The sequence below is a fragment of the Sceloporus undulatus genome, chromosome 1 (assembly GCF_019175285.1).
Source record: "Sceloporus undulatus isolate JIND9_A2432 ecotype Alabama chromosome 1, SceUnd_v1.1, whole genome shotgun sequence".
NCBI classification, from domain to species: Eukaryota; Metazoa; Chordata; class Lepidosauria; order Squamata; family Phrynosomatidae; genus Sceloporus; species Sceloporus undulatus.
This window is the reverse complement of record NC_056522.1, coordinates 7,638,453-7,661,418: the sequence shown is the minus strand read 5'-3', so window position 1 is coordinate 7,661,418 and position 22,966 is coordinate 7,638,453. Positions and strand designations below refer to the sequence as shown.

At 43.1% G+C, this 22,966-nt stretch overlaps 1 protein-coding gene and 1 long non-coding RNA gene across 3 annotated transcripts in view; one reads left to right on the top strand and one right to left on the bottom strand.

Moving 5' to 3' along the window:
- LOC121936038 (squalene synthase-like) overlaps positions 1 to 22,966 on the bottom strand; it is a 27,890-nt gene continuing 4,924 nt past the window's right edge. Inside the window, exons 3-9 of one of the 2 annotated variants that reach the window (XM_042477817.1) lie at positions 18,059 to 18,156; positions 11,008 to 11,191; positions 10,649 to 10,777; positions 8,743 to 8,934; positions 6,251 to 6,427; positions 2,538 to 2,690; positions 1 to 610 (exon numbers count right to left, since the gene is read on the bottom strand). In XM_042477817.1, the coding sequence (XP_042333751.1) occupies positions 389 to 610; positions 2,538 to 2,690; positions 6,251 to 6,427; positions 8,743 to 8,934; positions 10,649 to 10,777; positions 11,008 to 11,191; positions 18,059 to 18,156 (1,155 nt within the window). In that variant the 3' untranslated portion in view covers positions 1 to 388. Of the gene's footprint in view, positions 611 to 2,537; positions 2,691 to 6,250; positions 6,428 to 8,742; positions 8,935 to 10,648; positions 10,778 to 11,007; positions 11,192 to 18,058; positions 18,358 to 22,966 lie in introns of those variants that run through there. The other variant, XM_042477811.1, reaches the window with a different exon arrangement.
- Positions 18,245 to 22,966, top strand: part of LOC121936053 — a 5,244-nt gene continuing 522 nt past the window's right edge. Inside the window, exons 1-2 of the long non-coding RNA XR_006104912.1 lie at positions 18,245 to 18,375; positions 20,124 to 20,221. This is a non-coding gene — a long non-coding RNA (uncharacterized LOC121936053). The remainder of the gene's footprint in view (positions 18,376 to 20,123; positions 20,222 to 22,966) is intronic.

Here is a 22,966-nt window from a genome sequence, read left to right as displayed (position 1 = left end):
TAACAATTTTTGTTTTTTTACTGTCAAAATTAACAAGCAACAAAGAGGCACTTTCCAACTTCCTAGTTTAAAAATATCCTACATCAGAAAAAAACAAAACAAAACAAAAATGCAGTTCAAATGCTCTGCTGAAAAATATATTAAGACTCAAAAAGACTTGTCCATAACCAGTCCACCCAAAAAGGGAAAAGGTAGAGTGAGGAGGGTGTTTCCATTCAGGAACCTCGGTTTGTTAGCAGCTACATCTAGAGGTGTAAGTTTCCAGTCCAAACAAACTTGCAAATTCAAAGTTTCGTGCCTGGCTTCCTACAGTCCTGGGACTCCAATCCAATCCAGCCCTCCTGGTCTGAAATCACATTTCCTTCAAAAAAAAACCACCACTTCTTTCTCAGTTCTCCCCAGTGTGTACGTATTCTTCAGCCACCTTCGACACTGTGCTCAGATACTGCCAGCTCAGGGCTGCTAAAAGCATCACACAGGATAAGTAGATGGGGGAGTAATGGGTCCGGGAGACCAGCACTCCACCAGGTAAGCTCATGGAGCGGACAGAGACAACGATCTGTTGAGTTCTGCTGGAGGAAGGGTCTGTGCTAGGAATCTTCTGGTAGATCTATCAAGAGAAGAATCAACTTTCAGTAAGAGATTGCATTTGCAGAAAGGACTTTTCAGTACAAATTCAAGCACTTAGACTAGATAGAGATTCAAGAAATGAAAAGTGCATATTTGCACAACTTAAAGTACTTGTTATGACTTATAAAGGAAGCAGAATCTGGGAGCATCCAATGAAATTCACACAAGAAACTGGAGATGCCTCCCAAGATGCTGAAAAGATGTTGTTGTATTAGTCCCAATGAATGCAGGCACTGTAATTATAATTTTATGCAACGAGGTACCATGTATTTATGTGTTGTCCTTTTATGATTTTACATAGCCCCTGAAGAAAGTCTTAGAAGTATATAAATGCTGAAATATGCCCAGCTTTTTGACAAATGAAGCAACCATCTCTTGAGCATCTTGAAACATGTCTCCAGTTTCTTCTGTGTATGACCTATAATCCCTATATGTCCTATCTGAAGAGGCATCTCCTCCCATACAAGTCTGTCTGCACTCTAATTAGTGAATAAATAATACAATAATAATCATCTTATCACAACCTTTCTAGAAAGTCCTGCATGCTACCTCACTGTGCATGTGACTGTGGACTCTTAAAAGGTTATGCAAGCAGAGCACAAACTTTGACAGGTTTAACCAAGCAATCATTGCAACATGCAGAGTACCTGGTGGCAGAATTTCAGAGGTGACTCAATAGGTAGTCAGAATCTGGGGAAATGACTATTTTGGAGGACAGCTCCTAGAACCCCCTAGTCAGCATGGGAGTTGTAATCCCCTTCCCCTGATTTTTCTGCTAAGTTGCTGGGTAGGCTCATGTAAAATGGGCTCAACATAAGATAAAAGACTAAGGTTGGTTGGGACCCACAATCAATAGGTGCTGTGTCAGAGGCGCTGCAGCCATTTTTTTGTATGGTAGGTTGGTTTTTCTTTCCAAAGAAATGATGGAGATGTATAAGCAATTAACACTGGGGCCCTTCTGGGCTGACTGGGCTGGAGAAAGGGCTGTAGAAAGGGCTGTAGTAGTTGTTTACTGCCATGAGGTTGACTTTGACTTATGGTAATCCTATGACTGAGAGACCTCCAAGAGCCCTGGTCATCAACTGCTCTGCTTAGGTCGTGCAAACTCAGTGCCATGGCTTTTTTAACTGAGTTTATTCCACCTGCAATGTGTTCTACTTACTGCCTCCCACTTTTTCAAGCATTACTACCTTTTCTAATGAGGCATGTATTCTCACAATATGCCCTACAGATACCATGGACTCCCAAAAGAGACAAATGAATATTAGAAGAAGTCAAGCCTGAACACTACTTACAAACCAAGATGACTAGACTGTCATACTTTGAGCATATAATGAGAAGTCATGATTCATGAGAAAAAACAATGATGCTTGGCAAGGTATAAGACCATAGGAAAAGTGAAGAGCGGGGCATAAATACTTAAAAATAAAGGGATAGACTCAGTCCAGGAAGCCACAGTCCTCAGTCTGTAAGAACTGAACAGGGCTATCGATGACAGGGTGACTTGGAGGTCTCTTATTCATAGGGTCACCATAAGGAAGCCAACTTGACAACAATTAACAACAACAAAACCTATTTGGAATCTACAGAGGACAGTTAAGAAGAGGCAATAATCCAATGCAGACACAAAAAGGCAGAGATGCGAAAATTTCTGGTCAGATGTGAGAAATGAACCAGGCAAACTCCCCATAAATAGCTCAATCTAAGGGACATTTACAACAAAGGGACAGTTAGGCCTAAAACCTATTGAGAGTTCCATCTAGAAGGAACCAGTAAGATTTATGTAAGTGTTGACTCACCATTCCACAAATGATTTAGTGGACCTATTCTATTAAAAGGATCCGGGCTGGAATATTTATTCCATGTTTTTTAAAACCCCATTATTCAGTCCCTGACACACAACTCACCTCTTCCACATACTGGTACATAATGGCTTTGACAGCCTGGATGTTGGTGGCATCCATCATCAGCGTGACGGCTTGCCCCTTCCGAATCTTCACCACTCCCCTGAAGACCTGCTGGTTGTTGTAGCAGGCTGCCAAAGTGGCAATGGCCATTACCTAGGAGAGAAGAAAGAGATAAAAATCACACACACACACAAAAAGGAGTCCTGATAAACATCAGTCCAAAGTTTTCATCAATATTTTGTGTGTATGTATGTATGTGACTTCAAGTCGCCTGTCAACTTATGGTGACCCCATGAATTTCATAGAGTTTTACTAGGCAAAGAATACTCAGAGGTGGTTTGCTACTGCCTTCTTCTGAAATACAGCGAACAGCACCTGGTATGCCTTGACTGTCCTCCATCCAAGTACCAACCAGACCTGATCCTGCTTAGCTTCCAAAATCAGATAGGATCCAGTGTCTTTGGAGTATTTATGCTCTCTCCATCAGTATGTTAAACTGCTTTAAATTCTAATATTTTAACTACTTTTAATTCTATTGTTAGTTTTATAACAAGCACAGAAGCACACACAAGTTTACATGATGCTCAGTATTTTAGCTTTATCTGTATTAACTTGCAAGTTGCTTTGAGTCCCAAAATGGGGGGGGGGGAGCAGGATATAATCATCACCATCATTATCACACGTGGTTTAGACTATTTTCAATTTCACTTTGGGCCCATACAAACAAGCCAAAATAAAGCTGCTTTGGGTCACTTTGGAGGTATGCTGTTTAAATGATGCATGCGTCCTAAGAGGACAGAAGCTGCGCCAAAGCCACACTCCAGTCCTAAGGACTGCCACATAGCTTTGGCGCTGCTTCTGGCCTCTTAAAATGCATGCATTTTTAAAACAGCATACCTCCAAAATGACCCGAAGCAACTTTATTTTGGCCTGTCTGTACGGGCCCTTTGTTAACTAAATTGCAGTAGATCCCAACAGGGCACCTACAAATTGAATTCAATGAGGAATTTAATTTAGCTCAAAAGGAAATAGCGAGTGGGGTCCAGTAACATGAAGCCAGGATCTCCAGCTTTATATAATGGTTCCAAATCCAGGGAACTCCAGAGGCTGTGTCCAAGTTAATTTAGGCTTCATACAGACATGCCAAAATAAAATTGCTTCAGGTCATTTTGGAGATATGCTGTTTAAATGATGCATGTGTCCTAAGAGTCCGGAAGCCACACAAAAGCCACAATCCAGGCCTAAGGACTGGAGCACAGCTTTGGCATAGCTTCCCGACTCTTAGGAAGCATGCATCATTTAAACAGCATACCTCCAAAGTGATGCAAAGCAGCTTTATTTTGGCCTGTCTGTATGAGGCCTTAGTTTATTTTAAAAAGAAAATTGACACACACAACCACAAGACCTAACGATGCAAAGACAGTAGGTAATAGTGAGCTGCAGGGTGGCTAAGATGAAATACTGTACCAATCCGAAGTGTGACTCCAACTGCAGGGTTACCAGAATGAGGATGGCTCAGTAGCCATCTATGACACATGGGTGGCCGGCTACTGAGGTATCCAGCTGAAATTGAACATAGGTTCTGTCTGGATTCAAACTAGACTGATTTGCCATAGTCTGGGCACATGCATGTATAGTATGAAATGGGTTCTGAAGGCAGTGTTTCAGGAGTTCAATTGCTTTTCCAAGAGCAAAAGGGGAGAAGGATGGAGTGCGATATGCAGGAACATCCAGACAAATTGGTTTGAATGTCCTCAGACAAAAGCAGTTTCATTCCCAGAAGGGGGCTCCCTTTCTCTGTTGCACGCAGACAATTTCCACATCCAGCTGTCTACCATCACTTTCTTCAGTGAAGGTATTAGGCAGATTTGATCCTAAGTGATCTCCCATGCTTCTCCCATGCTAAGCCATCCAGATGTGCCAAATGTGTATGGCTGGCTTCCTATGCTGAGGATGTCAGAGTAAAGTGCACTCTGGGCAGAAAATGTCATAGATGTGGCAAAAATGTGAAAAAGTAACCTAAGTTCAGTTGGGAGACATGATAACTCAGTATTTGGAGTCCTGAGTCATAGGAAACTGATGATAGAGGTGAAACTAGCAGGCTTCAATTCTGCAGAGTCACAGCTGTCAGGTGACAGGAAACTGGGTGATGTACCAATAGCGGGATGGACTAAAACCCCAGGAGGGGAAACAGTATATAAGTGTGAGCTGAATGCTCAGTATGGTTGCATGTGAATAGGAGTCTGGCGAAGCACTTTGACAGGTTTTTTGTATATACTGAAACCAAGATTAAGGCCCCTTTGTGAGTACTCAGCAGTCTTGTATTTTTTTGTCTAGCTGGAAGCTTCTGCGTGGGAGGAATTTTACTCTGCAGTCTGCACAGAGCTTCATGGCAGAGATGTTCCTGTTCCTAGCATACATCTTCTGCATGTTGCATGTTGAATCCTGTTTTTATATGCTCCAACAGAAGAGCCCCCTGGTGGCGACCTGCTGGCAATCTCCCTTCCTAATATTAATTTGATATCAAAGGTCATAGAGGGGTAAACTGAGGGCTGGATCCTGGGGTAACAACTTGATAAATTATTCAAGGGTCGCAGAGGTGAGAATTCAGTGGCTTTTCACATACTAATGCTGACCATCCAGAAGTCCAGAAACCACGTCAAGTTTTTTTTAAACACCCCCCGGCCTAAAATAATTGGGGGAATAGTACCTGTCTGAGGGACTTTTAAAATTAAACAACCTTCTCTAGCACAACTTTGTCTATTGCAGGTGTGGGAATCATTCTTTCTATGACTCTTCACAGACACCATATAGACTTCCCTCCCATTTAAATGACTGGAAAACCCCACTGGCCTGAAAAATGACTGTGAAATGTGTAATTTTCCTTTTAAACCCTGTTTTATAATACTATTGGGCAGGCACCTCACCTCACCCTGAAACAGTAAGAAATAGCCTGCACCACATCTTGGAAGTTACAGTATATCTGATTCCCAGAATGTCACTTCCAGTCAGCATGGATCAAGGTGTATTTGGGGGCAATGGGATGAGGGCATTGGCCCTTCAAATAAGAATTCTGCCCTTCCAGAATCAAATTTCTAGCATTCTAAAGAGTCAGACATTGAAAAATGTTCACACCTACAACTCTTCTCTTTGCTGTGTTCACATTTGCTCGGTACCTTTGTGTGCTCTTTTCTTTGGATGCTAATTGGTCAACTAAAAATGTAAGTCACTGCAAGACTAGAAATGTAGAATCTGAATAACAAGTTCATTGGGAAGAGCAGGGTTGTTATTTGGGGGTGCAACACCCTTATTTTACCCGCCTCCCTGCCATTAGCCGCACCTTGTGTGTGGCTCATCAAGGGACTGACAGTGGCTTTCCACAGAAACAGATGTTTCTTACCATCTGCTGTCTTTTAACTAGAGATGCCTGAGACAGCCCATCTGCCTCAGAATGTGCCTAGGAAATTGTTTCACACTACACAATTGTAGTACTATGATTCCACTTTAATGGCTGCAGTTTCATCTTAGGGATTTCTGAGATTTGCAGGGTTGTTTATATTTTTGGACAAGAGATTCTGTGGATCCACAGACTACAAACCCCAGGATTTTATAGAAGGATGCCTGGGTAGTTAAGAGTGGAATCATAGTGCTGCAACTGCACCCACGAAATGCCCTCTCAAGAGATAGAGACCTTCAGAAACCACCCAACCTACCTGGGGGATGGCACAGAAGTTAAACACACTTTGGTTCTTCAGTCGAGACAAGTACGTCAATACATCAGGAACGTGATGCAAGGCATTAGTAATGAGCTCGTTCATACACTGCACAGCTTTGTCAATGTTTTCAGGCTTGGCCAGATCTGACATCTTCTTTGCGTACTTGCTCCAAACCTGGGAACACCCAAAAGGTTAGGAAAGCTATCAAGCAGAAGGTGGGATGTTGCAATGCCACACCTAGATGCTTCCTGCTCCACCCTGTCTCTTGAAAAGACACTGATACTGAGGAATTCAGCCATTCTGACTTGTATACATTCTTGATGCGATCCTTGTTTTGTTGTACAGTGGGCCCTTGTTATACGCTGGGGTTTGGTTCCAAGATCCCCCGTGGATAACAAATTCTGTGGATGCTGAAGTCCCATTAAATATAATGACATAGCAAAATGATGTCCCTTATGAAAAATGGAAAATCAAGGCTTAATATTTGAAATTTATACTTTTTTTGAATATTTTCAAACTGTGGATGCTTGAATCCGTGTAAAAAAAAATCCGTGTATAAGAAGGGCCAACTGTAGTTCTGTACCTTCATGGAGTCATAGAATCACAGAGTTGGAAGAGATCTCAAGGGCCATCCACTCCAAACCTTCTGTCATGCAGGAAGACACAATCAAAGCACTACAAAAAGATGGCCATCCAACCTCTGCTTAAAAAGATGGCCATCAAACACCTAAATGAAAACTTCCAAAGACTCCACCACACTCCAAGGAAGCATTTCCCACTGTAGAACAGCTTTTACTGTCAGGAAGTTCTTCCTAATATTTAGGTTGAATATATTTTCCTGTAGTTTGAAACCATTTCTCCATGTCCTAACAGAAAACAAATTTCCTCCATCCTCAATATGACATTCCTTCCAATATTTAAACATGGCTATTACGTCATCCATTAACTTTCTCTTCCCCAGGCTAAACATATCCAGCTCCCTAAGCCACTCTTCACAGAGCATGATTTCTTGACCTTTAACCATTTTGGATACACTCGAGCTTGTTAAAATCCCTCTTGAATTTTGATGCCCAGAACTAGAACAGTATTCCAGGTGAGGTCTGCCAAAGCAGAACAGAGTGGTACTATTACTTCCCCAGATCCAGACACTACACCTGTCTCTCCATATTTGGTGGGGTTAGAGGCACAGAATGTGGAAAAAATGCAAATAACAGAAACATTGTTTTTACCTGAGAGAGCACCTCTCTAGGAATCTCTAGGTCCTCCAGTGCAACTCTGTGGTCAACATCTGCCAGACACTGACCACAGAATTGTGCTGGAGGAGCACTAAATACCTAGTGGTTCTGCCTTTTCTCTGTCCAGCTAGCATTTAGCTATCTTTTCCGTGCAATGGCCCTACCATTTCTTTGTTTTTCCTTATGCTATGGGCGTAACAAAAAATCCCCTTTTGCACCAGCTGCTGCAATCTATTCTCTCTTCACATTGGTTTCTTTTAAGTCTGAGAGACATATGTGAAAAACACTGTCTCGTCTTGTAGAATCATAGAGGTAGAAATTGCCCCAAGGCCATCGAATCCAGCCTCTTTTTGAAGACATCCAGTGAATGAGATCCCACCACCACTCTAGCTCCTTGGTTCTATTGCCCAACCACTCTTATCATCAAGAAGTTTCCAATGTTCATTCAAAATCTACCCCCCCCCCGCAACCTAAAACTATACCCCCCCCAGCAACCTAAAACTATTAGACCTAGTCCTACTCTCTGGAGCAGCAGAAAACAAATCTGCTCCCTCCTCTGGTGACAGCTCTTGAAATATTTAAGGAGTGTAATCATGCTATCAATCTTGACTCCTCTCCTTTAGATTTTTCTTCTGACTTTCCCTCCAGGTCTGATCCTGCTTCACTTCCAAATTCAGGGTGTTAAAGGCATTATAAATGCCATAATAAATAAATAAATAAGGCACGTTACAGACTGCCGGATTGCGGCGGTCTGGCTCCGCCTCTGCTTGCAGCGTCCAGGAGCTGCAGCGGCCAAACCGCGTGGCTCCCGGACGCTCCGAGGAAGGAGCGCGGAAATCACGCTCCTTCCTGGGCCCCGGAAGAGACACCGTGAGGTGCTAGTCGTGCACTCGCGGTGTCACTTCCGGGGCACGACGTTCGGACGCACAGCGTCCGCTACATCAATTTAGTTCCACACGGCCACCACCATTTGTCACGGACTCTGTCCGTGATAGGGTTAGGGGCGTCTGGAAGAGACGTCCCTTTTTCAAACTGGGACATCCTCAGGACGTCCCTAATGGTGGTCTGTAACCTGCCTTGGTATGGTTGTTTCTGAATGAACAGAAGAAACAAGCCAGCGGCTAGGAATAGTGGGAAGTGAACTCAAGATGTACCATTCAGCTATGCTAACTACCGCTCAGCTGTGATCCTTTCCTGGCTCTGACAGCATTTGCCCTCCTTCCCTATTATCAGCTCTATCCTCATTTTCCTTACCTCTCGGGGCCAAAACTCTCTGCCCTCAAGCTGGTCCTCTAGATAATCCCGGATGATGTTGGTTTTCTGCAGGAAAAGCCCCATGGAATTGGCGAGCTCCGTATCCTGACCAACAATAGGGTCTTCCAGTTGGGATGCAGAGAAGAGCTGGGAGAGTCCGATCCCCACCAGGCCAGCAACGTAGTGACAGTACTAGAGAAGATCAAAAATGCCAAGCAAAGGGTGACTCTAGGTCTAGGGCCAGATACAAAGCCAGCAAACATATGGCAAAATTCTTCATCACGTCCCCAAGAGATGTAGGAGAGAGACACATTTTATACAGGCATAGCTTACTTAACAAAACTTCTGACAACAAGCTCATTTTTAAAAAGGCTTTTCTATACCCATTCAGCCCCAAGTTTCCTCCTCATACTCTGTTGAGCTGAAGCACAGCAAAATAACTCTGGAGGAAAAAAATGGAAAACAAAACAAAGTTTATGTGGAGGTTGAGGAAAGAAAAAGGCAACCTTGGATATATTTTTGAAGAAGCTTTCAAGTGATTTCTAGAAGGTTAGAAATATTTTCATTTACTTGTTGAAGGCTGACCTGATCATGTTGTTCCATATCACTTGTACACATTGGGCCCAAACAGACAGGCCAAAATAAAGCTGTTTCGGGTCAGCTATGCTGTTTAAATGATGCATGCATCTTAAGAAGCTGGAAGCCATGCTAAAGCCACACTCCAGTCCTAAGGATTGGGGAGCAGCTTTGGCGCAGCTTCTGGCCTCTTAAGATGCGTATGACAGTTAAACAGCATACCTCCAAAGTGACCCAAAGCAACTTTATTTTAGCCTGTCTGTTCAGGCCCATTGTAGTTTCAAATAAAAAACTTGCTGAAATGTATGGAACCACTCGCCTTTTTTGTGACACAGGAGCCTATCCTTATTCTAGCTACGGAATTTCTGCCTTCAGTACCAAATTTTCTGTTAAAGTAGTAATGCCAAAGAAGAAATCTACTTTCTTATCTCAGGCATATCTGTACTAAACTGGGGAAGAGAGAAGATAGAAAAGCGTATTTCATAAGATGGCTGGCTTTGGAATATTTTGACACACACACTCTCTCTCTTCTGAACCTAGGGCAGTTTATAATGCAATCTCTCCCCCTGCTGATAAACTTTGGGATGGCATGTTTTTCCCATGTGCAATGTGTATGGTCAGGAAACAGGTGGAGGGGCACAGTAGCCATCTACACCTACCTGAGAATGCCAGCCCAATTATTTATTTACATTTATTTATTTAATCCTGCTTCTCTTCTGACATAGGCTTCAAGGCAGTTTATGCCAAGGCTAAAACAAGATAAATCTGATGATTAAGAAAATCACCATCAAACATTTTACCATATTGAAGTATCATCAATTTTTTAAAAAAATGCAAACTAATATAAAAATATGGCACTAAAAATAAAAATAAAGCGCGCACACACACACATTAAAAAGATTCCACATAACCAATTAATCACTAAATGCCTCTTTAAATAAAACAGTCCTGGCTTGCATGTGAAAGCAGTTATTAGAGGGAGCCAGCCAAATCCCCATGGGAGGAAATCCTGGGAGCACATATCAAGAAGACCTTCTCCTGCCTCCCCACCAAATGTGCCCATGAAAGTAGGGAGACCAAAAAGAAACTCTCCCCTGACGACTGTTAGATTGTGGTACATTCATATGATCTGTCAAATACACCTGACTTAAGCTACAGATGCTCCATACCTCTCTATGCTTTTTTCCCCCCAAAAAAGGTTCAGCCTTGGAAGCACAAAGCTAGGATGGGCAGCTTTTCACAGCAAGCTTTCTAATCACACAATCACCATTTTGGTTGATCAATGCTTTATGACCACCATGAAGATTATTTTCTGGGGGAAGCCACTGACCTTGTCCCACTCCTTCTCAGACTCCACCTTCTTCTCCAAGAACTCGGCCATCCCAAGGCCCATCTTGTGGCAAATGTTAGCAATCACATCCTGATAGACCTTTGCTAGGTTCCGGAACTCCAAGGATATCTGAGACACCAAGAAAAAAAAGGCAAAACCCCAAAATAAGCCCAAGGCAAAATGTATAGTTTAGGGGAGCTTACTGACACTTTTCTCTAACAATCCAAACCGGTCAGAAGCAAATTATAACCCTATGGTACTACCGGATGGAGACCCAGCATGGAACAGTAGTTTGAGCATTGGATATAACTCTGTGAGAAAAACAGGGATCAAGATCCAAGGAAGAGGCAATGGCTCACCGTTGGGAAATCCTCCAGCACTTGCTTGTCTTTCTCATTGCTCTCCATGAATCGCCAGTCTGGCTGATACAGGTAGGAATGGAAGTTCTCTAACATGGGGACCTTAGTTTCCAGGTTGATTGTCATGTCATCCTCCACCGTGTCCAGAGCCCGGAGAACCAAGTAGAAGATGCAAACTGCATGGCTAGGTGTACAGGAGAAAAGAAGATCATTTGTGACTTGGATGCCAATGAATTCCAGGTGCTGTAGGCTACATTTCAGAGGGAGGAACTGGCAAAACCACCTTTGAGTAATTCAGAGGTTTGCCAGTTTGGGGGAAAGGGAACCCCTTCTCCTATCCCACCTTCAGGCTGAGGACAGTCAGAAAAATATAGTGAAATTGACCTAAGACACAAGAAGCCAGTTTATTTATTTACTTCTCACAATATTTTCCCCACTCTTTAATTGTGACATCTCAAGGCCTCACACAGACCAAGGAATGTAAACAATTTAAATAATTACAAAATTAAAATCAATAAATAACTCAAACAAGATAGAAACATAATAAACAATTCAAACAAGTTAAAAGAGCTCTAAAAGGTGGCATAGGGGTTCAAGTGGTGGATTATGACTCTGGGAACTGGGGTTCGATTATCAGCTCAGCCATGAAACCCACTGGGTGACTTTGGGCAAGTCACAAGCTCTCAGTTTCAGGGGAAGGCAACGGTAAACCCTGTTTGAACAAATCTTGCCAAGAAAACCCTATGATAGGATCACCTTAGGGTCGCTCTAAGTCGAAAACAACTTGAAGGCCACAGAACAACTGAATGGCTAAAAGAGTTAACATTATTATTATTATTATTATTATGCTTTATTTATATAACACTGTAAATTTACACATGTAAATATGTGAATGGTTAAATGCAAATTAAGACCCAAGGGCTTTCACAGAAAGAGATGTCTTGACTTGCTGCAGGATGTGTCTGAGAAATAGGAGTGGGTTGGTGCAGCTCTCTGAGATTTGGTAGGGGTCATGTGTGGGTCCCAGATCTCTGAACATTGCCCACTCCTGCTTTACAGATCTAACGGGCAGGGCCCTCTCCTGGATGGCACTTTCTCTTGGATACGTTCCACCCTTTGCACTGAGATCTAACATTAGAAGAGGTTTTGTCCCAGATAATCTTTCAGTCTGAGATTGAACTGGGGAGTTGCAACAAGTGCAACTTGTGTGAACCACCCTCCTACCATTCACTGAATCAATTTTCTGTACCACTTTATCAATTTCTTCTATTTTGGGCTCCATTTATAATGCTGCAACCCTTTCGTAACAACATGCAACAAGGCACTCATTTATGGATGTAAGGAAGGGAAACAGAATTGGTATGAACAAGGCAAGCCAACATGGGCAACTGACCAACAGACCTATTGAAGAAGCAACTTCAACCACAAACACAAAATAGCAGACAAAAGGATTTCGGAGCAAGTAACTTCAACAAATTGTGGAAAACATAAGATTGTTTTTTAATTGCTTTTATGTTTGTTTAATTGTATGCTTTAAAAAAAACAAATGATCTGTTTTAAATATTGATATAATTTAATTAAATTTTAATTGTCACTTTTGTAAGTTTTTAATAGTACTGTGCTTTTAGACCATAAGCCGCTTTGAGTCCCTTTGGGGGGGGGGGGGGAAGCAGGATACAAATAAATATAATAATAGCAAGTTGTAAGGGGACTACTCTTCTGAGAATTTTGTTGGGGGAGGGAAGCAGGACACAAATTAATGTGCATGGTTCAAATGAATGAGTATGGTTTTAAATGTTTTTATCTTTTTAATTGCATTCTATTTTAAACAAATGATCCATTTTAATACTGCAATAGTTTAATTCCATTCTAATTGTCATTTTTGTAAGTTTTTAATTATACTATGCTTTTAGACTGTAAGCCAGTTTGAGTCCCAATATTTTTTTTTTTGGGGGGGAGTACTATAAAAATAAATATAATAATAGTAAGTTGTAAGGGGACTACTCTTCTGAGAGGCTTATCCAGATGATTTTTTAAATTGTTAGTTTGGATGATTAACTTTAAATGTAGATTCTTTTTAAAATGTGTATGTCTTATTTGTTCTTTTAAACTCTTGCATATTTTAATTAATATGTTTTAATTTATGTTGTGCAATGCTGATTTGTTGCTGTTCCCTGATCCAATCCATGGGAGAGGCAGGATATCATTATTATCATCATCATCATCATCATCATCATGTTGGTAGCTTCTTAATGCATAAGCTACTTACTTGTTATTCATATCTCGCCTTTCCTTCCAATGAGCTCAAAGCAACATACATACATGGTTCTCCACCTCGAAGCATTATCATCACAACAATCCTGTGAGCTAGATCAAGCAGTGTGTGTGTGTACGCGCACATGTGCTAACTGTTTCCATTACCTTCACTGGCACATTTGGTGAGCACATGCGGGACAGTCTTCTCCATTGCTGCTCCAAGGCTGTGGAACTCCCTTCCAAAGGAGGTCTCCCTTCTGCCATCAGATAAAGCCCTTTTTGATCAGGTAGGCCTTTGACATGAAAGTTAGCGAGAGCCAGCATGGTGACGTTCTTTGAGCATTGAACTAGGTCTCTGGAAAATAGGGTTCGAATCCCTGCTCGGCCATTGAAAACCCACTGGGTGATCTTGGCCAAGTCACACTCTCTCCACCACAGAAAACGATAACTCTGCTTAGGGTCTCCGTAAGTCACAAATACTTGAAGGCACCTCACACACACACACACAGTAGCAGCAAAATGGTGCACAGTATTTCTTTCTTTTTCCCCAAGCAATTATGCTTTGAATGTCTTTTAAACTGTTTTTAACCATGAGTTATTTTTATTTTTAAAAAATAATACTCTGATTTTAAATATACTTAACTTTTGCAAAATAGGCCTTGGATCCCATCCCGGGAGAAAGGTAGGGTATAAATTCAATAAATAATTAAGTCTAAGATGACATATCAAGTTGAATTAGTAAATAAAATCTCCCAAATCTCAGGCCAGTGCTGTAGCCATTATACCACCCTACCTCTGCTATCTCTCCGTGTCTTGTCTCTTTTCTTGATACCTTTCAGCACAGGAGATCATCGTGTGCTAATAATGTATCTTATTTAGCAGCACTAATATGGCAGGCTAGTATTTAAGCCCTGATAATACTTGCTTTCTAGTACTAGGATTCTGGCCAGCTCAGCCCTAGGCTACACAGAGTGGCAACTTTTTGGCTTCAATTTAACAAGATTAGCAAACTAGCAAGAGAAATAATCCCTTTGAACTGCTCAACATCCATGAATCCTGCTTGAGCCTTGTACTTGTTGTGTGCCTTCCAAGTCCTCTCTGACTTTTGGCAACTCTTAAAGCTTTGAGGGTTTTCTTGGCAAGTTTTCTCAGAGGAGGGTTGCCATTGCCATCCTCTGAGGCTGAGAAAGTGTGGTTTCTTATCCAAGTGTGGTTTCTTATCCAAGATTTGAATCCTGATCCCCCAGTGCCCTAGTTCAATGCTCAAACCACTGCACCACGCTGGCTCCCAAGCCTTGTTTCTAGGACCTTTAATTTCTTTTTATCTACTTTTGTTTTAAATATTTAAACGCTGCCCTTTGGCACCCATTCAAGGTGGCAAATAGCAATACTGGTGCATTTTAAAAAGACGCTGGGGAAAGATAGCACCAGGGCATGGAAGAAGGCCTTCTCGGCTGTGGCACCCTGGTTGTGGCATGCCTTCCCCTTGAAGGCCCAAATGGCACAGACACTGTCTTCTTTCAAGCGCCGGTTAAAACGTGGCTTTTTATCAAAGCCTTTGGGAAGAGTGTCTAAGAATTTGGCACAAATCTGCACAGATTTTAAACAATTTGTTCTTACATTGTTCAAAATTTAAATGGTAAAATTGCTATAGATTTTTAGACTGGTTTAAAATTATCCCTCATTGTTTTGACATTTCAATTTTTAAAAACTGATTTTTTCAGTATACCACTCTAATCTAGGGCAAGATTTTAACACTTCAATAGGCCAGGTTTGTGCATCTCTAGATAGGGGTGGCCCATGGACCATTTCTGTAATCCCCAGGACGACATTTTTATCAATTTATTTCTGTATCCAACTCTGTATTTTTTTTATCCACGGCTTGAAAATATTCAGAAATGATATAAATTCCCAACACAAACCTTGATTTTGACATTTTATATAAAGGCCACCATTTCCCTATGCCACCGTATATAATGGAACTTGATCATCCATGGTTTTTGGTATTCATGAGGGGGGGGGGGGTCCTGGAACAAACCCCAGAGAGTACCAAGGCGACCACTGTATATATCTTAAAGGGCTGCTTTTGTAGCCCCTGTAGGTTACAAACATTTCTTTTGCTCCCAAGTATCCCCAAATGCTCTCTTTAAAAGTTGTTGTTGTTGTTGTGTTTTTAGGTTGTTTCTGACTTATGGCGACCTATCATGGTGTTTTCTTAGCAAGATTTGTTCAGAGGTGTGCCTCTGAGAGAGTGTGAGAGGTTGAGAGAGTGTGATTTGCCCAAGGTCTCCCAGTGGATTTCATGGCTTTGCTGGGAATCGAACCCTGGTCTCCAGAGCCATAGTCCAACACTCAAACAACGATGCCACACTGGCTCTCAGCCTCCTAGCCCTCAACAATTGCCTACCCCTGGTCTAGAAGGTGTTAGGACTGCAGCACCCATCATGCTGGCTATGCCTAATGGGAGCTGCAGTCTGACGACACTGGGAGAATCATATTGCTAAAAGCCTGTATTTTGCTTACTAACAAGTCAATCTCTTCCTATCCTAGTCCAGGCAATGAATACAAAATTATGAAAGACACTATGGTAGTCACTTATCATAAAATAGATTGATATATTTTTCTGTTATTATTAACATTTTCCAACATGGATTGTTGTTTCATGTATTTAAATTGTAATGTGTTTCTAATTGTATTTTGTATTTTAACAAGTTGTACCCCACCCTCCAGCCTTGAGGAGAGGCGGGAAAGAAATAGAAATAATAATAATTATTATTATTATTATTATTATTATTATTATTACCACCCATTCTTTTAGTTATTTTGTTTCAATGTGTAGCGTAAGTTGCTTTGGGCCCCATGCAGGAGAAAAATGGGATAGAAACAATAAGTAAATAGAATAGAATAGAATAGAATAGAAGACAGTGGGCCCTCCACACTGACTGGGTTTAGGGGTGAAGGACCCTCACAAATGTGGAAAAACCACAAATAAAACACACTGTTCTCTTAACCGAAGAGAACACCTCTGAAGGAATCTCTAGCTCCTCCAGTGCAACTCTATGTTCAACACCAGCCAGAAGCTGATCACTGAATTGTGCTGGAGGACCTACAAGTGTCTCGAGAAGTGTTTCCTCTAGGAATTTTTAAGCACAACTCTATGGTCAACCTCTGGCAAGAGTTGCGCTGGAGGACCTAGCGATTCCTAGAGAACATATTAATCAAAACTGCAAATAATCAAATCCGCAAAAGTCAAAACCACAAATGTGGGTGGCCAACTGTAAAACAAAACATTCCTACTACACATGGCTGGGGAAGGGGACTCTGGGGAACTGTGGCAGGAGGATTCTGGAAGCTGTAGTCCAAAATGGAGCACAACATTGAAATTACAACTGGGTGGAGAATTCGGAGGCTTGCTGGGAAATGTAGTTGTTAACTGCATTCATGTCAACCAAAACAAATAGTCCAAAATAAAGGAACAACTGTTGAACAGTAACTGGCAGGGCAGGGATGGGGGATCCCAAGGTGTGCTTGCCTGGGTATTCTGAGAGTTGTAGTCCACCAAGGAATGACATTAGAACTGCAACTGATCTAGGGGGAGTTCAAGGATGCTGGGCACTGCAGTCCAAATAAGCTTTGCACTTGAACTGTCTAGAAGAGGGCATTGTGGGGGCTGCAGTCCAAACTGAAGCACTGGGTGGGTGGGGGATTCTCAGGCATGCTGGGAAGTGCAGTCCAAAACAAGAACAAAAACCGGCAAGGTAAGGGGAATTCCTAGGTGTGCTGGTTAGAGGATTCTGAGAACTGCAGTCCTCCACCAAGGAACGTTAGGGCCACAACATTAGGACTACAACTGATATGTTTTTTCAAGAATGCTGGGAAGTGTAGTCCAAAAGAAATGTTAACTCTTGCATTTCAACTAGTTAGAAGAGGGCATTCTGGGGGCTGCAGCCCAGAATGATAACACTGGGGGGGGGGGGTTTGCTGGGAAGTGTGGTAAAAACAAAAAGGAAAGGGGAAATCCCAGGTGTGCTTGCCAGGGGATTTTGAGAGCTGTAGTCCACCAAGGAACAAGATCAGGACCACAATTGATAAAGGGAGAGTTCAAGGATGCTAGGAACTGTAGTGCAAAAGGGAATGGTAACTTTTCAAGACTTTTGGCGACCCGGTGTATGCTTGCCATAGGATGCTAGGAGTTACAATCCAAAACTGGGCGGAGGAGATTCTGAAGCCTGCTGGGACATGCAGTCCACCCCAAAAAGAACTACTACTTTTGAAGCACAAGTAGACAGACAGGGCAAGGGGACGAGGACTCGAGTTGTGCTTCTCACCATGCTGGGCATTACAGTACAAAAAGAAGCCCCAGGATGCAGGGAGATGCAGTCCAAAACTGGGCAGGGGGGCATTCTGAAGCATGCTGGGAAATGCAGTGCCTAAGACAAGAAACACTATTTGTGGAGAACAACTGGTGGGGCCAGGAGGAGGGACTCTTAAGCGTGCTCCCCACAGGATGCTGGGAGTTGCACTCCAAAATTGGGCGGAGGAAGCCTGAGGGGAAGTGCAGGCCCTAAGATAGATACTTTATGGAGCATAAGCAGCCAGACAGGGAAGGGTGGGTGTGGACTCAAGGTAAGCTAATCGCAGGATGCTGGGAGCCGCACTCCAAAGGTGGGCGGAGGAAGAAAAGAAGCCGCTCACTCACTGCTTTGGGAGCCAGCTGGGAGGGAGAGCTTGGAGTCCTGCTCCCCGCAGGATGCTGGGCGTTGCAGTCCCCCCCCCCCCCCCCCCCCCGACTCACCGGAGCTCCCCGTCGAGGGCCTGGATGACGGCGGCGAAGCTGCGGCTGGTCTGGTTGAGGTAGAGGTAGCAGAGGCGGAGGCTGGCACTGAGCGAGTCCTGGAGGCAGAGCAGAGGAGAAGAGGCAGCAGGAGGAGGAGGAGGAAGCGAGCCCGGGGGGGAGGCCAGGAAGCGGGGCCTGGAGGGCGGAGGGGCTGCCTGGAGCCGCCCGGGCCTCAGCCGCCCTCCTCCTCCTCGGCTGGGAGAGAGGCCCAGGGTCCGCTTCCAGAGAGCCCCCGCCGCCTTGGAGCTGTGGGCCATGGAGCAGCCAAGAGCCTCGTGCGTAAAAAGGCGCACCGCGCTCCGGAGGGCTAGGCTGGGAGCCCCGGGCCCCGATCTGGGAGGGAAGGGGACCCCCACCGCCACCCGCCCTTCCCCGGCCCTCCAGCCAGGCAGGCAGGGAGAGGGACCCGGCCAGCAAGGCCCCCTGCCCTTCTCTTCCAGGGCGCTTCCCTTGGCCAAGGCCTGGCGACGCCTCCAGCGCTCAAGGAGAGAGTTAACCCTCCAAGGCCCAGGTTTGGGGGAAAGGGAGGAAGAGCAGCAGCCTTGGGGCCACCCAGGCCTCCAAAACGGAAGGAGTCCAAAGCCACCCTCTGGGAAGGAATAATCCGACCGCCAAGGGATCCTGTAGCAGCAGCAGCAGCAGCAGCCCCTTGGTTGGCGCTTGGGTTCAAAGACACAGCCCTGTTAGTCTGGAAAACCTGCCTCTAAGCAGACCTTGCAAGTAGCTTTAGGATCTTACAATCCCAGAGTTGGAAGAGACCGCAAGAGTCACTGGTCTGCAAACTCAGGCTGCGAAGGGATATTGTAGTAGTACCTTTGTTTGTTGCTGGATTCAAAGACAGCCTTGTTCTTGTTACTCTGTCAAATCGGACTGCGAAGGGATCTGCTAAAGGAGGGATTGGATGGAGAGTGGCGGAGTCACCTTCTTTGGAAGGTTTTAAACAGAGGCTGGATGGCCATCTCTTGGGAGTGCTTGGATGATGAGTTCCTGGATGGGGTTGGACTGCGTGGCCCTTCAGCCTACTTCCTCAGATGCATGGGGTGGAATCAGGGTGACCACCATCTTTTCCAGGACATGTCCTACAATTCAGCCTTCTGTTCCGGAGAAATTCCAAAATAGCCTCCATTTTAAGCAAGACTAAGAAGCATGAATATATATTTGTATGAGTGGGATTTTTTAAGCAGTTCTTTGGTCATGTCCTACATTTTTCTTGACTGTCCTACATTTGCAGTGCCTTGTCCTCCTTTGCAGTTAGGTCCTCTGGTCACCCTGGGAGGAATGGGGGGCCTCTTCTTTCTCCCAGTTAGCCTCCAAGGCGCTACCAGATGCCTTTGCATATTGATTTTCCAGACTACACAGCTATGGCTTTGAATTCTTATCCCCCCCAAAAAAAACCAGTCTGGGGAGGAAGGAGGTGGGTTGTAAACTCATGACTTCTCTTTTCACTTTTAAGACAAAGCGGAAGGAAAGTTCTTTTTGGAAGCCCGCTCCCAGAATGTGCTCCATGGCCACGGTCAGGTGGGGATTCTGGGTAAGGCAGTCAAAAAGAAGAGGCTACTATTCCCAGTTTGCTAGGGACTGGGAAACCTGTCCAGCCTTCTTTCTCTCCATGACCTCTCAAGACAACATGCAGACTGGCTTTGAGGGAGAGCTTCAGTCCCAGTGGATCCTCTGTCACCCCACTTTCTCAGCTCCTTTTAACATGTCCCACTTTTTCTCTCCTTCTCCCACCTTTCCCTTTTATCCTCAATCCAATGGCTTCAAAATGAGCTCAAAGTGCAAAAGTAGTTTGCATTAAATCAACTCAATGGCAGGTACAGAAGACAGGAAGGGACTCAATCTTGCCCTGTAGACTCAGCCAAAAGCAAACGGCTGCAGCTTCTCCTAGCTTGTCTGTTCTTCCTCATTATTAACTTTTGCCATCTTGGCCACAATCTGATGTTGCTCATTCATACATGTCCCAGTTTTCATCTGTCCAGTGTTGGAGGGTATGCTTTTAAGATTAACCAAATTATTTTACCAGGAATTTCCATGGATTACAACCCACTTCCTCCGAGGTACAGACAGCGAGATGGGAATCATGCAGACCATCAGCATTCTTCAACATTACAGCAATAGCAAGTACATTTCTATACCGCTTTTACCAGTGAACTACCACTCCCTAAGTGGCTTACAATGTGTAAGCCAATTGCCCCAACAAGCTGCGTACTCATTCTGCACACCTACAAAAGGATGGATGACTAAGTAGACCTTGGAGCCCTCCTCCAAGATCGAATTTACAATGTTGTGGCTGCAGTACCAGCATTTAGCCACTGCACCACCAGGTATGCTAGCTAAGGCTGCTGGGATTTGCATTCCCACATCATCTGGAAGGATGCAGGATTCCCACCCTGGGGTACAGTATTTGATCCTCAGGTTTATGTAAACAGTTGGATAGTGGTGGAATCAGAAAGAAATGGGATAGAGAGATGGCAATGGTAACATTAGTCATAAAGATGACAGTTCTAACACTAGTCACAAGCCCTCAGAATGGTTTAGCATAACCATTCTAGTATCTTCCATAGTATTCAAAGACACAGTAGCTGTATTAGTCTGTTTCAGCCTAAAAAGATACAAAGGAATCCTGCAGCACATTTGAGACTGAAAGAAATTACTAGCATAAGCTTTTTTAGATTCATGAATACGATGACCTGGACTGGTTTACCCTAGAAATTTATTTTTCTCAGTAAGTCTCAAAAGTTGCATCAGGGCTCCTTTATATTTTTAAAAATGGTTGCCTTCATTTTCAGGAGTATCTATATTGTAGTTATATGACAGCTAGTGTGACATAGTGGTTTGAGTGTTGGACTGCAACTCTGGAGACTAGGGTTCAATTTACTGCTTGGCTCTGAAACTCACTGGGTGACCTAGGGTAAGTCACATGCTCTCAGCCTCATGGGAAGGCAATGGCAAATCTTGCCAAGAAAACCCCATGATGGATTTAAGGGTCAATGTAAGTCAGAAATGACTGAAAGACACACACAACAACTGTAGATCAACAATATAAAATACAAATACAATATTATCTAAAAATACAAACAATACTGTGGAATTCTGGGGTCTGGCATTGGGTACAGAGAAGCTCTCTGGCTGAGAATTATAAATACTTCTGCCTAAACTCCAGGATGCCATAGGATCCAAGTAGAATCAAAGTGCTACAATTGAGTAATGTGGGTGTACTCTTATCTTCCCTCTCTCCAAATATAACTTTTTCCTTTCCAAATAAACTTCTCATTGTACTCCAATCCCTCTCCATGCTTACTTTGAAGTAATATAATAATAATAATAATAATAATAATAATAATAATAATAATATGTTTTATTTATAAACCGCTATTCCAAATAGATCATAGCGGTGTACAAGAAAATTATATAACAGTACAAGAAAAATCTACAATTAAGATACACTGTATCTTCAGGCCAGCCCCTGATGACGTTGGGCCAGCCTGCTCTCTCGATGACAGTTATGGAGGGAGGGCACTCAGTCTTCAGGCCAGCCCCTGATGACGCTGGGCCGGCCTGCTCTCTCCCTCAACGGCCGAAAGATGACAGTTATGGGGGGAGGGCACTCTGTAAACTTGCCAGGGATCCAGCAGCATAGAAAACAAGCAGGAAAAGTGTATTGTTTGGCTGAGAAGGGAAGAATTCTAAAGGGATAGAAATCTGAGCCCTTCCTTGGCTTCTACGTACCCCCAGGATTCATAATCTACTCATTAAATTATATACAGGTGTGCCCTTACTTGCAAGGCATGAGAAAGGAAGGAGGGCTCAGAAACCACCTGCCAATTTAAATTATCCACAATGCCTCAGGGAACCTGGTATGATATCAACCTGGGGCTACTGCCACACTGCAGAACTAATGCAGTTTGACACCGCTTTGTCATGGCTCCCTCCTATAGAATCCTGGGATTTCTAGTTTGTTGGGACACCAGAGGTCCCTGACAGAGAAGGCTAAATATCTCAAAAATCTTCATATCCCAGAATTCTGTAGCATTGAGCCATAAGTTAAAACAATGTAAACTGAATTAATGTCCACACATGGAGATGAGATTTTCTGTTGACTTGTGAAGCCTTCCAGATGAGGTTGGACTGTAAATATCAGCAATCCCAACATTATACCCAATGGTAAAGCATGCTGGGAAGTGCAATAACATTTGGAGGGCCATGTGATTTAAACTTGTGTCCCGGGAAGGAAAATAATTAATATGGATGGGTACAGAGAGGCACAGGGAAAATTATTATTATTATTATTATTATTATTATTATTATATCATTAAATTTTAATGCTTACCCGATGTAACTGTATTTGTAATGGTGATAACTTGATGAAGGTCGGGCGGGAAACATCTTTTGTCTATTCCGGGTGCACATTATAGTGCAACCCGGAGGGCATTTTCTACCTCAGCCCCTAGATTATGGAATACCCTGCCCGACGAGCTCCGCACAGTCACCTCCCTTGAAGGATTTAAGAGGATGGTAAAAACTTTCCTCTTCCGCCAAGCTTTCTCCCAATGAGTTTGGTGTCTGTTTTATTATTGTTTTATTGATTTGGAATATTGGGAGCACTGATATTTTATTATGTGGTTTTAGATATCGATTTGATGTTTTAATGCTGTTTTCTACTGTTTTAATGGTGTTTTTTAACATGTACACCGCTGTGATCTTGAATAAGGAATAGCGGTATATAAGAATAAAGAATAAGAATAATAATGAAGGAATGGTGTATATATGTTTTGAGTGTATGTTTTTAATATTCAATAAAATTTATTATAAAAATTATTATTATTATTATTATTATTATTATTATTATTATTATTATTATTATTA